The 15422-nt window shown below is 39.4% G+C and overlaps 1 protein-coding gene across 1 annotated transcript in view; it reads right to left on the bottom strand.

Moving 5' to 3' along the window:
- ITGA8 (integrin subunit alpha 8) overlaps positions 1-15422 on the bottom strand; it is a gene marked incomplete at both ends in the record, with an annotated part of 106546 nt that overhangs the window by 89667 nt on the left and 1457 nt on the right. Inside the window, 4 exons of the mRNA XM_084283041.1 lie at positions 330-391; positions 2660-2783; positions 5403-5503; positions 6181-6273. Coding sequence (XP_084139167.1) covers positions 330-391; positions 2660-2783; positions 5403-5503; positions 6181-6273 — 380 coding nt within the window. The remainder of the gene's footprint in view (positions 1-329; positions 392-2659; positions 2784-5402; positions 5504-6180; positions 6274-15422) is intronic.

Below are 15422 nucleotides of genomic sequence, written 5' to 3'. Positions count from 1 at the left end.
CATTATTTCCTGAAAGTCAGGTCTCCAGAAAGCAATGTGAGTGTGGAACACTGAGAGAGAAGCACATACAAATTTTTGCTTAATTATCTATTAAGAGATCAAGGAGAGATAAACTGGAGTGCTGCTAACAGATGAACAGGTACTGATAGTGATATTTCTTCTATTAATGAAACCAGAAAGTTTGAAGCTTGCAAAGGAGGAAAGAACTTGGCAAAACCTTCCATATGCAGTAGCATGGGCATAAACTCTTGATCACTGTGACAGCATGTGCACATGGGGTTTATATTAGAAATATATTTGGTCAAAGTATTTCAGAAGCATAATCTCACCTTGTAAAAATCTAAGCTGAAACCTGCTTGACAAAAGCCTTGTCCTTCAGGATCTGCATTGCCTGCAATTATGAAAGAAGAAGCATTTTATTGATTTCATAGTGCATGCAGAAGACAGTGTACACACCCTCTGGAGCTGTAAGGCTGTAAATGCAAAATTATCAAATTATATGTAAAGAAGGTGTTGTTTTTGTTGTTGCTGTTTGTTTGTTTGTTTTTTAAGGCAGAGCAAATCAAGGCCTTCTACAGGACACTGAACATGCAGCCCCCTCATGAAGGGTTTGGAAAATAGCACCAGTTACTAGGGTCTTCATCCTCTCATGCCAAGGAAGGATCCTTGTTACAACTACCAAGTATTCAGCTTGAATTTGTCTGCAGATACAAAAATAAACAACACAACAAGGAATTCTAGAATGGCCACCATAGCCTGCTCTGCCATAAACACAGAATTAAGTGTTTATTAAGGCATTCTCCAGAAATGCTGACAGAGTCGATGAGTCAGCATGGGTCAATGTTCAAACAGCATCCTGATTGTCAGTACTACAGCATGGGAAAGGGGCACTTGTTCTTCACAAGGGTCACCCCTTTAATTGACACACATTTGTTCAATTGGGACTTGTGAAATATAATTTAGGATGCACATCTGTACACGCAAAAACATCCTCCCTGTTTCTGTTCATTTTTATTTCTAGTCTCCAAATCCTTACATAACTGTACAAAGTGTGCTGGCATGCATTTCAGGGCTTCCCTATGAGCACTGGCATGCTGGAAGTCTGTAGGATCAGGAAACAGCATTGACTACTTCAATTCTCTCTTGAAATGGCATCAGCTTTTGGCAAAACCCCAGTAAGACATCAGAATGACATGAAGCAGATCTTGTGGGCACCGTTTCTTTTACAAATTCAGCTTCTTTCCATATCTGTCCACCCAGGGATAAGGATTAGTCAATTAAGAAACACTTGGTAGCACAACTCAGTTTAGCGTTTTATCTGCTACTTTATGTGTACAGATTTTCTGGTAGACTGTGGAAAGCATTGCTGGGCTGTATTATCAAGCATCTGTCAGATGTCAGGAAAATCCAGCTACACAATATAATGCTGACTGTAGATCATCACAGGAAAATGACCTTTTAATTATGTAAAGTGTGTGTCTACTTTTCCTGTAAAAAGCCTGGTACTTTCTTGGCAAAATGATCCATAAGAAACTTGATGGTAGGAGCACAATCCCCAGAACAGGAACAGTCAGAAGGTGCGATTCAAAATTAGCCCACGTGCACATGGCAAGAATGCTGGCTGCAATAGCAGGTTATCTGTTCAATGGGTGTTGTGATAAGGGGTTATGTGCAGACTTCTCTTGCATTGGCTGGCACACACAACCTGAAAGAGCAAACCACCTTACTAAATTGAACAACATCATAATTCTGCTTTGGAAGTTTCCAAAGGAAGGGATAGGCAAACCTATCATATTTGCTATCGTACAGACATTACTTTTAGGAAAGTAATTGAATGAATAATTCTCTGATCTGTGAGTGCAGAAACTGCATTGTGCAGTTTCCCAGTCCAAAGCTCAGTAAAGTCACTAGATACCTCATATTGATTTTAATAATTCGGAGCATTGAGGTAATGAGAGTATTAGCAATCATTACATAAACATAGACATAGGATGCTGAGCAGGATGAACATCTTTTTTAATCTGATGTGTGGCATTTTCTGCAGACTTCTGGGTAACTGAGATTGGTTCTAAATGCACATGCACGGCTTTTTCCTATTCCCCAAGAAGGTCCAGAGATTGCTACCACAGTGGAGTGAAGGCACACATCATCAGAATAGCAGAGTGAGGAACAGCAGTGCTAATGTGTGTGGCTTTCTTCCATGTTGGAAGTCCTTCCTAAGTGAGTCAGCGTGGGTGACGTTGGCACGAATGGTGATACAGGCTTGTGTGTTTCTGTGTGGGGTCTGGTCTTCTGATGGTGATCCTGGGATGAGCGATTTATACTCAGCATGAACATGAGTAATTGGTTTAAAATGCTGTCTGGTTCTTATCTAGATCTGTTTGTTACATTTTAAAGCCATTTCAACTGAACCAATTATATCACATCACTGTAACTGCATGAGCTTAATTTACTTAATTTCTTCTCTTTTAATTATACAATTAAGCATCCAATTGCAGGCATACAATTCTATGTTGATTTTTTCTTTAAACCCTCATCCAGCGTGATAACAACATACAGTAATTTTCATTCAACTGTGATTGTGCAAAAACTGAAAGGATGAAAACATTGAGAGCAACATTAATTCCTCCAAAACAAATTAGTTTCTATTAATACTTACTGTTGCGACAGGGTGAATATTCAGCATAGGCACTGAAGTTCTGAATTGCTACATAGCAGGTGCCAACTGGGTCCTTCTCAGGGCTATCTTTAAGTGTCCTCCAGTGATATAAGGGAGCACAAGCCTATCAAAACAGAAACCACGTCACACATACCTTTCATAAACTCCTGTACCTGACAAATGTAGTTTTTCATAAACAGTTTACAAGGATCCTTTCTGGTATTGTATCATTCATATAGCAATGATCATAATATATTGATAGAATGAAATGCAGAACCACTGCTTCTTATAATGAAATCATAACCTGAAAAAAAGTCTCATCTAGAATGTAGCAGATGAAATCTGACAGGGACAACAACTCTCATTAAAGCGTATGTTACACATAACCCCTAAGCCTGCTTCACAAGTAATATGCTTGCTCTATTACTGTTCACTGCACAGGACTCAATCCCGTAGTTTAAGCTGCACATTATGTGTATTAGGCTGAGGACATCCCTGCTTCTGTCCTGATACATCTTAAGATAATGGCCACTGCAACAGAACTGATATGATTTTCCTCTCCTGATGGAAGATTTGTCAGGGTGTTCTGCCACACTGCCTATCACAGCCATCAGATTGTCTGCTGTCTTATGAACCCCTGGTCCAAACCTTTAGAGAGGCAAGACAGTTATAATGCATTTGACAGACCCTCCATTAACAATTTTTTTTGTTGAATAACTTTTGGCTAGTAGACTGGTATTCCATCTTCTGTGTTCTGGTAGAGATGTTACAAACATGAAAGTCTAAGGATAAAACATCTTTAAGTTGTGTAGGGAGAGAGAATCTTTTTTAAAATAAATAATTATAAAACCAAAAAGATAAGCTGTCAGGTATGCAAGTCGCTCTTCAGGGTCTCCTGTGCCCTAAAACTTTTCAGTTGATGGGGGTGGTGGGGCAGAGATGCCACCTTCTCCTTACAATCTTTCCGCTGTAAGATACAACCAAATCCTCCATCTGCATCCTGCCCTGATTCACTTTCGCAATCAGGAACCCGTCTCCCTCTGGCAAGGCGTTGTTATTCACATTACTGTATCGGCCTTAGTTCTGCAATCAGTTCCAGCTGGACAAGCCCCTGTGTTATTCAGGGCTTACCAGTAAAGTCAGAGCTCCTGGAACACCAGTTTAGGACCAGGGACCCTAACACATGCCCCTGCCTAGAAGACCTTGCAGACTGAGATATATCAGAGAGCAGAACCAGACTGCAGCAATGAGGAATACATGCCCTATGAGGGTGAATTGAGGTACGTTCTAAAGCATTGAGCAAAGTGGATTGAAACAAGAATTATACATAATCATAAATGTTGACCTCATGCAGTTTATAATTGGATTTGTAGTTAAAAAAAAAATTCTGACAGTTTGATGACATTTCCCTTTTCTTTCCTTTCAGTCTACAAACCTTAAAAAAGAAGATTTTATAGCTTTGCTGACCAAGTTTTTGCCTGAAAAGTGTTGACCATTTCTGTGTTTCAGAAAGCCTGAGGAAATTTATAAGAAGAAAAGCAACGTTTGGTTAGTACAGACACCACACATCACTCTGTGATGATGTTTTCAGTTTGTTTGATTAAGATTCAGCAAGTGGTGATAAAGGAGTATTCTACTGCAGTTTGTGAACTATTTTTAGTAGAGTAAACAAACGGAAAAGTCTTCAGCTACTTCTAGGATTTTTACATTTACAATTCAGAAAAGTGACAAGTACTTTCTTTGTGTAATTAACATTGAAATAGAAAATGCACGTACAAAAGAGTGGTACATGAAGGCAATGAATATGAAATTTGAGAGCTGTGATAACACTGACACAGTATATGCTAACTCTCTAACAGTAAGGTGATGTTTTATTCATTACCTGTTCTGTGTCAAAATCCTTCTCTAGGTTAACAACAAGGCATGCAATTTAAGTGAAAGCACTACCTTTTGATGCTTCCCTTATGACTATTTCTTAAGTAACAATTGGAAGTTTGAAATAAATACCAGGATACAAGTTATTGCTTTGTAATTGTAAAAATAATCAGGTATCAACAAACTATTTATTCATATCAAAATTGTTTCAGTAGTGTTTCCAATGCAAACAAAAGTGCATAAATTATAAAGTGTCTGCATGTAAGCAACACTAAACGATAATACTACTTGTACCATGAGGACCATTGGTCCTCAACCAATACAGAGGAAATTCTCAGCAAAACTGGAACACTTTAACAGCAGTCATGACTTGGAGCTTTTTTATTGAGACTTTTTTGCAGCTGGTCTACCCTGTGACATAGGTGTTTGAAACAATGTAAATGTGACAAAGTAAGTCAGTGCTTCCTCTTATTACTTGATCTTCAGCACAGATTCTTGGCTTCAATTACATTCTACATTTAACGTCCCTCATAAACCTTCATAATACAAAATATTTTAAGCATACAGCTATTACAGTTACTATCTCACAAAAAAAAGTCTATTATTTGTTTTAAAAAATTAATCTTTTGCTTCCATAACCAATATGGCATTCCACTATTTTGACCTGGCAGCAGGATCATCTTCAAGTGATGAGTTCAACCTGATTCTACAGACTGATTTTTTACAAGCTATATACATCATCTGTTTTAAACTCTATGAGTAATCACAGACTTGCTTATGCGATCTATACACAGACAGCTATTAAAGATACACATTTGAGAAAAGATAAACATTATCTCCAAATTAGTACCAAGTGCGTAAGACTTACCACAACTTTTTCTTTATGAGCTTTGACTGTTGCCCCAAACCACTGATTTGTCTTAAACTCAATTGGTTCCCTGGTGCCATTGACCTTAATTTTCCTGTTGTCTGACAAAAAGAAGAAGAAGATTGTTGACAGCTTATTTTAAAAAAGTATTACCCAGTGAATTACAGATACAAGTAAACATACCAATGGATATACTAATTACATCATATCCACTGTCATCACCCTATCAGTTGAGAATTCAAAATAATTACACTTAAATTTCAGGAAAAAAAAAAAAGAAAAAAAAGGAAGATGAAACTCTGTGTTATACACACACACACAAAAACAAACAAACAGACAAAAATCCAAACACTTGACCTGGTGTTTATGATGAACAAATAGGAATCTACAAAAATAAGCAAAAATCCCTAAAAAACGTTTCTCATAAGTGGCAGAAACCTTCCATACTGGGAAAAAAAAAAAAAGACCATGTTCTATAGTTTTTGTCAAATGTGAAATTTCTCAGCATGAATATTCAGAGCCCAGCACTACTGATAGCAAAGGACTTCGTTTTTAACAGAATTACATGTGTACACATTGTCACAAGAGACAGCTTCTTAATGTTGCTTTATATACACTCTTGCAGATGTCAGCATAAGAGAAGCCATCTGGGCAAAGACTCAGGCCAATTATAATGCATTTCAGGTTTTAATAAAAAACAGACATCCCTTCCTTTCACCCTTAGTTCTCTGAAGTAAACTGATTTCCCATATGTTCGTGAGATATGCTCTTCCCTTACCAGTCACTCCTAATGAACTTCTCAATTTATACATAAGCAGGGCATTACTCCTTTCCCCTTGTATCTGCATTCCCTTATGCTTGTTTCTGGTTCCTATCAAGGGGGATTGCACGAGAATCAATTCTTTTTATTCACTCTAAGTGAACATAAAAACCTATACTGTCTACCTGGGAATGTAGGGAAAAAAAAAAAAAAAAAAAAAAAAAAAAGGAATTTTGTATTATACAGTATGTACTTAGATACATTTTTTTAAAAACTGAGGAAAAACACAGCTGGTATAATTGTCACCTGCAAAAAGCCAGTGCTTCCCGGGATTTCCCCAATAGCCATAGAGGAGATACCTGAATCCTTTTCTACGATGTTGGATTACCGATTGCCTCAGCCTGTGGTAACCTCATAAATGTTACAGATACAAACAGAAAGACAAATGCTTGAAATTTGGAGAAAAAGGGGACCCTACCTTTGTATTTTTCTAATAAGCATAGAAGAAAGTTGAAAAAGAACAAACCTGTGAAAGTTTGAAAAGTCTCTGAGAAAGTTTCCCTCAGACAAGTATTCGTTGTTGTGCTCTGCTGAAGCTAATACAGAAATCTATGCTCACAGCACTCATAGGAGAGTGATAAATTTTGGGAATATTAAGATCTTAAGATTTGGAAATAATACTTTAAAATTCTAGAAACTTTCACTTTTAAATACATTTATTTAAATTAGGCATAAACTTCAAGAGTGTGGGAGACACTGACTTTGACACTGCGTTATAGGCGCTGCCAGCTTCTACCTACTTGTTGGCAACACCACTTTTGATTATTTTTCCAGTGAAGACAGAGCATTTAAAACGTAAAGAAACCTTTATTTAACTTATTTATTTATTTTAATGCTTCAGCAGATCTGAAGATGATCAATGTCCACAGATGAGGTCTCGATAGAAACAAAGCTTTTGAAACTTGAAAATCCACCATGGTTGGCTTACAGAAGACAATGCTACCCTGGCTCTGAGGAAGCTCCCAACCAGTTTTCTAACTTAAAAAGAGCTTACATTTTTAATTGAAACAGCTCACTTGTCTACGGGCAAAGTATACTAAAATTTGAGATGATGTTAGGTTTTAAAACTAGGACAACTGTTTGCAGGATTTATGAAAACCATAGCTGAATTTAGCAGTATCTGCAAGAACTGTAGTCCCCCTTAGTGGCATATGGTGTAGTATGAATCCTCATCATGTGGCATGGGATTTTCATTATAAATTAATTAGTAAAACATCACACACACACAAATTAGTAAATAGTTTTTTATTTTTCCCTGGCTAAGTGTTTTTTGACAGAAATTCTCAAACCATGTTTATTCAGGACCCTTGCTGGAGCTGTCAGCATCTGCCAACTTTCTGAAGTTGTACTTTGCAATACAGTTTAGCCTTCAGTATGTAACAACCAGCCAGTATTTCAGATTGCTGTAAAACAGCAACTGCTTCCCCTGTAACTTCATCAAAATGAAGCTATAAACACAATTAACTTGTGTGAATACATATGGACTGTCATTACCGTGCACTGACTGCACTCAATTAGACAGCAAGGCTCCAAACGAAGATCCTGTAAATGCCCCCTCCAGAGCTAGTCAGCCACTTACAACGGAGGGCATGACCTACTGCACAGTTCTTATCCTGAAGCAAGCACCTGAGAAGGTCAGAAGAACAATGGCCTAAAAGTAACTTTCTTTTTTTTAATTTTTTTAAATTGACTATATACAGCCAAGGAGGACCAGCTTAGACTAGGCTAACATAAAAGCTACTTGTTTAGTCAGATAAATCCCACTCCGGTTCTCAAAAAACAATGAAGTTATTTCTGTCTTTGGTAAATCCCTCAAAACTGTGCTAAGTGTTTCAAAGGATGTCTGTATCCTGACAACACCCTTAATAAGACAGCAAAATATCTCATGTTATTTATGTGGATCTGAGGCCCACAGGCTACGTCTCATCTGCTTTGCCCTCAGGCTGAGCTACACTTCTGTGAGCAGCAAAAACTTGGCTCGAATTCAGGTTGCATACAAATGTCATCTTCTCTTCTGGAGGAACATGCCTGGCCCCTTTTAGGAAGGAGTCCAGGCTATCTTGTATCACGATACGTGACGCTGGCGTGAGGAGAGCAAGGCTGGAAGGCAGCAGCTGGGCCGGGCACACAACGCCTGGGCCTGCCCGCTGAGAGGCCCAGCAAGCGCCTCAGTCCCGGCTGGATTGCTTCAGGGCCAGCCCAGGAGCTCTTCCAGATGGTCAACAGTCTGGATCACTCGCAAATTTGGCTTGAACCTCAGCCCTGGAGTCACTCGTAATTGTACTGGCTGGGACTGTATCGCAGGCTAGGGCCCAGACAAGCGAGAGCATGCAAAGGGCAGAGATGTCTGTATCTAAATATAGGTGCATGTTAGCAGCCCCAAATCATCTCCCTTTCTGCTGCAGGAGCCCAAACTCCTGTGCATTGGTACTACCCCACAAGCCAGCTTCAGAAGCAGTGTTGGAGATGGTGAAAAATGCTTCTCAAGATCCATGTTCCTTCAGCCACTGCTATAGACCTGAGCTACCAAGGGGCTACTAAAGGGAAAGAGGCTCCTGAAATCACCTGGACAAGTAGAAAAAAATGAGTCCAGGCAGGAAAACGCAACAGCATTGCAAAAGAACAACAGCACAGAGATTTCTTTTTAGGAAATTAAAGCCTGAACCTGGAAAAAGTGTAAATGCCAACCCATCATTTGCACGTATTAAACTAAATTTGGCAGTACAGAGCTTGGTCTCCTCTCAGGCACTGAATGAGTACATTATAAACTCTTCAACAGGCATGAATCAAACATCACCCTTATACATATTTATTTTTTTGTTGTTAATTAGGAACAGCATAAAAACACTTGCAGATACTGATAGCGGCTCATTCAGTTCTTGAAAACGAGAAGTAAAATATTATCTACTAGAATTTGAAAATACTCGAATAAAAGCAAAAATATTTTAAACACACTAATGTAGGAAAACAACACTTCTAATCAAAGCAGCAAATCCAGCTATATTATGTACCTACAACTCTTTCTGGTCAGTTCTCACTTACCAGGAACTTTGTAACGTACTGTCTTCACTGGCTCTGTGTGTGCATTTGTCTGTATGTGCTGTAATGGATAAACATACATGGCCGTTCATCAGGCACCTGTAGCAGGCTCAGTTACACTATGCCCACTAATCTGTGCCTATTCAGACTACATCCAGGATGGCAAATCCCTTTTCAATACCTGTTTTGATATATGTATGTATTTATGCATATCCATATGTATCAACAAATGTATAGAGAAAATATAAATTTAATATAGTTATTATATATGTATATTCATATCTAATTATATATACACAGAGTAGAGCTGAATAATCATCTTAACCTATGCATATTTCTATAATGTGGATACAAATATATAAACAAACCAAACATTTATATTTATATAAATATTTATAGGTCAAGAAAAGCGTATATCCCCCTCACCTGGGGCAACACCTAGAATGCTACAGTACAGTTTTGAAACACTAGTACAAGTCTTGCAGTTGCAAGAAGAGAAAGCAAAGGAGGATCTCTATGATCTGTTTGCACTTCAGCCAGTGCTCAATAGGTAGAGAGAAGAGAGAGCCAAACTCCCACCTGAGGTACACTGCAAAAGGAAAAGAGGCAACAGACATTTGTTGCAGCAAGGGAACTTCTGATTAAATATAAATAAAATACCCTTCACAGTGAGAGTGATTAGGTATTGCAACAGTTTCTCCAGAGAGGCTGTGACATCTCCACCCTTGGGTAGATTCAAAACTTGGCTACAGGTGCAAAGCTCCAAGCAAACTGCTTTAACTTTGAGCTCAGCCCTGCTGCACTGGTAAGGTCATGACTTACAGGAGGTAAGAGAGAGAGTGAAGGGTTTGTACCGGTCCCATACTCCAGAAATTAGGTAAGAGGTGGTCTTGTCAGCCTTACCACCACGGCACAGTGATTTTTATTGGTATCCCCACCATAAAAGATTCAAATGATACCACCCATTACTAACCGAAGGTAAACCAATACCTTCCACAGGGCCACTGCTACTAGGTCTTCAGCAGAGAGTCAGAACACAAATGCAAGGCTAATGATGATTCAGGGAACAAAGCCAAGCAGTTGCCTTCAACGTTAATGCTGTAGAAAAAAGACTCCACAATATTTGAGACAGTAAGGACATGCAAAATCCATGCATGATGAGAAGAGTTGCCTCTATTTTTATATTTAACTGACTCTACAAACTGTGTTGTACTTATATTTCTATGTTGTTTTTTATTTTATTGTGCCTTAGATTCTATTCATATGAGTTATTTTAATTTAATAGATCATATCTAGAGAGCTTTATTTGGACTTAAATTCCATGAATTAAGAAAAAAAAAAGGAATCATCGAACCCAACAGGATTTTTTGCCTAAGTACTATCTGATCAAAAACAAATTAGAGACCTCAGGGCTTGAACTAACACAGCTAAGGATATTTTTTTCCTTCTTTAGATAATGCTGAGATTTATAAAAGAAACCCACAAGGATCTATTATAAATCAGAGTGCCACAAGTGAACCATGAGGCTCCAGATAAGGTCTTACTGGCACAGTGACTGAAATGTGTCAGCATTTCAAAGTACAACAAAGTTCTCCCTCGGCATTTTCTCTTGAGATGCAAATTCTGCTTTATAACAAGATTCTAAGTTTTCCCCAGAATCTCAGCATCTTTGCAGCTAATGATTTTTTCATGTAACTGAATCTCTCGAGTCCCACAATACATCCTTTCCTTATACAGCATACCTGGGTTCTGTTACAATCAGCTCAACTGCCGGCCAAATTAGCTCATGTTTTTTATCAACTCCATGCTTGGCCAGGTCTGACCTACATTCCCCCTCACCTGTTCCTCTTCAGAGCCCATTCAAATTCTCTCCAGCTAGTTTAAAAAACATAACCCATTTTTACTAAAACTGGTGAAGTGGACTGATAGCAAAGGCAACTCCAGTGAGTCCTGAAAACCTAGGGCAAGTATCTAAAATTCTGCCCTTCAGATCTAATTTAACATTAATTAGTATCAGAACTTGTTACAGCTTGTTTAGCGCTACAATTAAAAATAACTATTATAATGAGTTTCTGAAATATGAAGTATTAGCTTATTAACAGATCTCAAACACAACAGTGTACTTCAGGGAGCATTTAAGTTTGGTTCTGGCTGCAAGATGCCTTGAGAGCTTCAGAAGTTCCCCAGTTAATAAAGAAGGGAGAAAGATTTCTTCACATTGCTCTCCTGCTACCTCTTCTGGCAGCCGAAAGGAAGAGCATCCAGTTTGAACGCAAGGACTTGGTAATTTTACCTCCGTGCTAAAGCAGAAAAACTCACTGTAAACCTCATTCCATAATGGAGAAACTGAAAAGAAGTTGGCTTTGTGTAGGAAAGAGGAAATTCAGATCACATCTCTCTAAGATAATGCCAACGCTTGTTCCCCTGTTCTCCTGTTACATTTCAAAGAGTATCACATCCTGACAGTGCAATGCAATAGGACAGCCTTGCAGAGCAAGAAAACAAGGGAGAAGAGTCTCTGCCCTTCAGTCCGTATCTCCTGGAGTAAGGGGATACTAAAAGCCCTTCCATTATACTTTATCTCACTTCCCTGCTGCAACAAGGGCGCTTAAAACACCAGTTGAGCTCTGAAGGACAGTGCTTTCAGCTTCCTCTCAGGCTTGGCTCCAGTACCTAGATTTAGGGAGCTTTGAAGAACTGCAAACAAGGGACTGCAGAGTCAGCACTGCATCAACAGCAGGAAACACGGAGAGTTACTGCTAAATCCCCTTCCTGGCTGCAGGCCATATCACTGGTCCACCCATATGGGAATGTCCTGTTACGTGACTTACATATGGATGGGCGGACTCAATTCCCAACGTATGTCAAAATGTCATCCTCTGTCCCTCATCTGTTCCCTGTCAGGAATGATTTATTTCATCGGGAGGACTAATTATACACCTAAGTCTGCAGGTAAGTAACCTCAGTGCATTGGAAACGTCTGGGTTGACTGCTCTGGAACAAAGATGGGTGACCTGAGAGATCAGTGACAATCTGGGAGAACTCTCAGTAGAACAATGTCAGTGAGGTGGCATCACAGAATGGGTTGGGTTGGAAGGAACCTTAAAGACCATCCAGTTCCAACCCCCTGCCATGGGCAGGGACACCTCCCACCAGACCAGGTTGCTCGAAGCCCCATCCAGCCTGGCCTTGAACACCTCCAGGGATGGGGCATCCACAGCTTCTCTTCCATGACTTGCAGGAATGAGCTCCAGATACTCCTACACCTCTGCTAACTCTAAGTAAGCCATCTTCTCATCAGAGCAGCTTAGCCCACACACACTTCCACATTAACACAAGTTCAGCAGCAGCACATAGGACTCGGACCAGCCTGTGCATCCTAACTACAGGCTGAGCCATAGAGAGTTCAGGAGCAGCCTTGAGTAGTAAGGAACCTAGTTTGTGTTTGACAGCCAGGACATGGCACTCAGAAGTAATGACACATTGTTAAAAGTGTTTGCATATCTTTCACAGGGAATTGACCGAATATTGTATGTTCCCCTTAGGTATACCTTAGTAATCAACACAATGTCTATTTCCTCATGCAGTCTTAGTTCCTGAGGAAAAACAAAAAGGAGCAAGAGAACTTCAGAAGCCACAGGGATTTGTCTTCTATAATTTAAAGCTTACAGGAGACAAAGGACAGAGTTTAGTTCTAGTGTGGTGGAGGGGAGGTGAGCTGCACTTTGCCAGTGCCGCCCTTGCAGTGTCATATCTCCGGTCCTCTGTGCAACACTTGCAGTTGTCTTACACCAGTGTCAGGGTGGCAGGTCCAGCTAGGCTTCACATCTCCATTCTCCCTTCAGGACTCTATGGCATGGAGGATACAGAACAGCTTTCTTTAAACTAAACCTTTAGTTGTTTTTAAAATATGAAGGTAATGTTCACAGAGGGAAAAAAAAAAAATCATCAATGAAACAGTCTATACAGGACCAAAGTTATCCTATCTCAGCACTTTCCATCCTAATATTAACCTAACCAAGGATAAGCTTTTCACTATGGTGTCTATCCTGGAACACTGTCTTGGAATCAGTGAAATAAAGGGAAACTATAAATTAGTACAAAGCAACCCCACACCTGTAACATCATGATATTAGAAAATGTCCAGAATCTTGACAGAAGTCACCACAGAAAACTACTCAATGACATAATTATTTTTCATTTAGTAGGAACGAGATATTGATAGCATTAAGACAAACAACATCAAAGCATTTGCAAATGAAGGAAACCTTAAAATTAGGTCTGTTTTCTTTTTGGAAACAGAACAACAACCTGTACAATTACACAAGTCTCACCAACTAGGTACCCACTTACAGCCTTATTTCCACCAGCAAAACTGAGGCACTACGATGTTACAGGATGATTTGCAATGACTGCCCACTACAGCACCTGCACGGGGCAGCAGAGACACCCTGCTTGTGAGATAATTCCAGTCTTGATGGAATCAAAAACACTACTGTGCTTTTTTTGGTAAAATTGTCCTAATTCACACAGTGAACCTTCTCTGTTTCTGAACTACGGTGGCTATTATTGGCAGTAAAAGTCCAAATAACATCCAAGTGCACAGTGTGTTCCCTCAACGGGAGAGCATAACTTGCATTGAAAACAACATACCTGAACTTCTTGTGTGTACCCAGCCCTCAGAAATGGAAGACATATCAAAAGCCTTCATGCTCATGTGCAGTTGAAGTCAGTGTTTTTCAACCAACCACCTGAACTTGTTGATGTCTTGAATTTTTTGGTTATAGTAGAAATTCCACAGTTTCTGTGACCTGCAGAGATTTCATGTCTCTAACGTGGGCTGTAGTATTTATCAATCTGCTTTTCTTTAACAAACTTTTTAGAAGTTCTCCATTGAACCCTTCGGGCTGAACAACACTGATTTAATAAATTCTTTATCTATTTGTTGGGTCACACTGCCTTTTAACTGTTACATCATTCTCTTCTTTTCTTTCTAGTTACCCTCACTTTTAGCTTCTGATGTTAATTTAAAAATACTCTTACTGATTGAGCAGGTTTTTTTTGTTTGTTTCTTTGTTTGCTTGTTTTTGTTTTTGTTTTTTAATAATTTAAATTTAGAGCTCTTAGAGCTGTATTCCCAGTCTTCTGACAGTTTCTGGGAGTTTCTACTTTGGAAGAAATGATAATTTTCTGGTTAAGGTACTGGCAGAAGACAAAAAAATCTAGAGTCATTTTGCAGAACCATCACCAACTTCCTGAGTGATATTTGACAACCTAGACTCACTTTTTTCTGTTTCTCAGAATGGATACAAAAATGGATATTTAAATAGAAAATGGGAGTAATGGCCATTCTCAGCGACGCTGCAGGGAGAATGCATAGTGAGTACAAGGTGTCAGTCCAAGGAAGAGTCATAATCTGAAAATACCCCGAATATTAAAAAAGAACCAGTTAACTTCCACTTGGCATACAGTGGTCAAAGGCTTCGACAGGAACTGTGTGTAACAGGCTATTTAAAATAGCATCATCTAGGATAGAGTTCACGTGGACTGCTTTGGGGGAAATGTGGAAAAGATGGAAACATTGCTCCAGTAAGTGAAGTATTTTGGAGAGACAAAACTGACATGAAATACACATCTCTTCTTCAGTAAAATGAATTATCTAAGGCATATTAGAGATAGTCTTTATGTTGCTGGCAGTGAAGAATGGGCATTGGTACAAGCTATGCAAACCTTCCTGGGGTCCTCGTCCATGAGGGCAGCTGGCCAGCACCAAATTGTGTGAAATGACACCTGAACTGCCCTTGGTACTTGAATTGGACAGCCAGCGATAACACTTCCAAACACGTCTGTACTGCAGGCACTGCTTCTTGCTTAACTTCAATTTCTGCAAATTAAGTGTCTATCCAGAGGATACAAAATGCCTCAGACTGAAAGAACAACACTTTGGAGATGCCACACTCTCTGTCCTCTCTGGACAGTCATGTGGCACAGTCCAAAGCCTTTTTGATGCACTTACTCAACAGCCTGTGGTTGTGCCTTCCCTCAAAACACAGCACCCACAAATGGAAATCTGTGCCTACAGCATATGGAGTTGTCCTAAGCCTCTGTAGTGAACTTTTCTGAAGTTTCCCACAGGAAAGCCAGATGCCATTCTAGATTTC

This window comes from Netta rufina (assembly GCF_964035555.1).
Source record: "Netta rufina genome assembly, chromosome: 2".
Taxonomy (NCBI): domain Eukaryota; kingdom Metazoa; phylum Chordata; class Aves; order Anseriformes; family Anatidae; genus Netta; species Netta rufina.
This window is presented reverse-complemented; position numbering and strand designations above follow the sequence as displayed.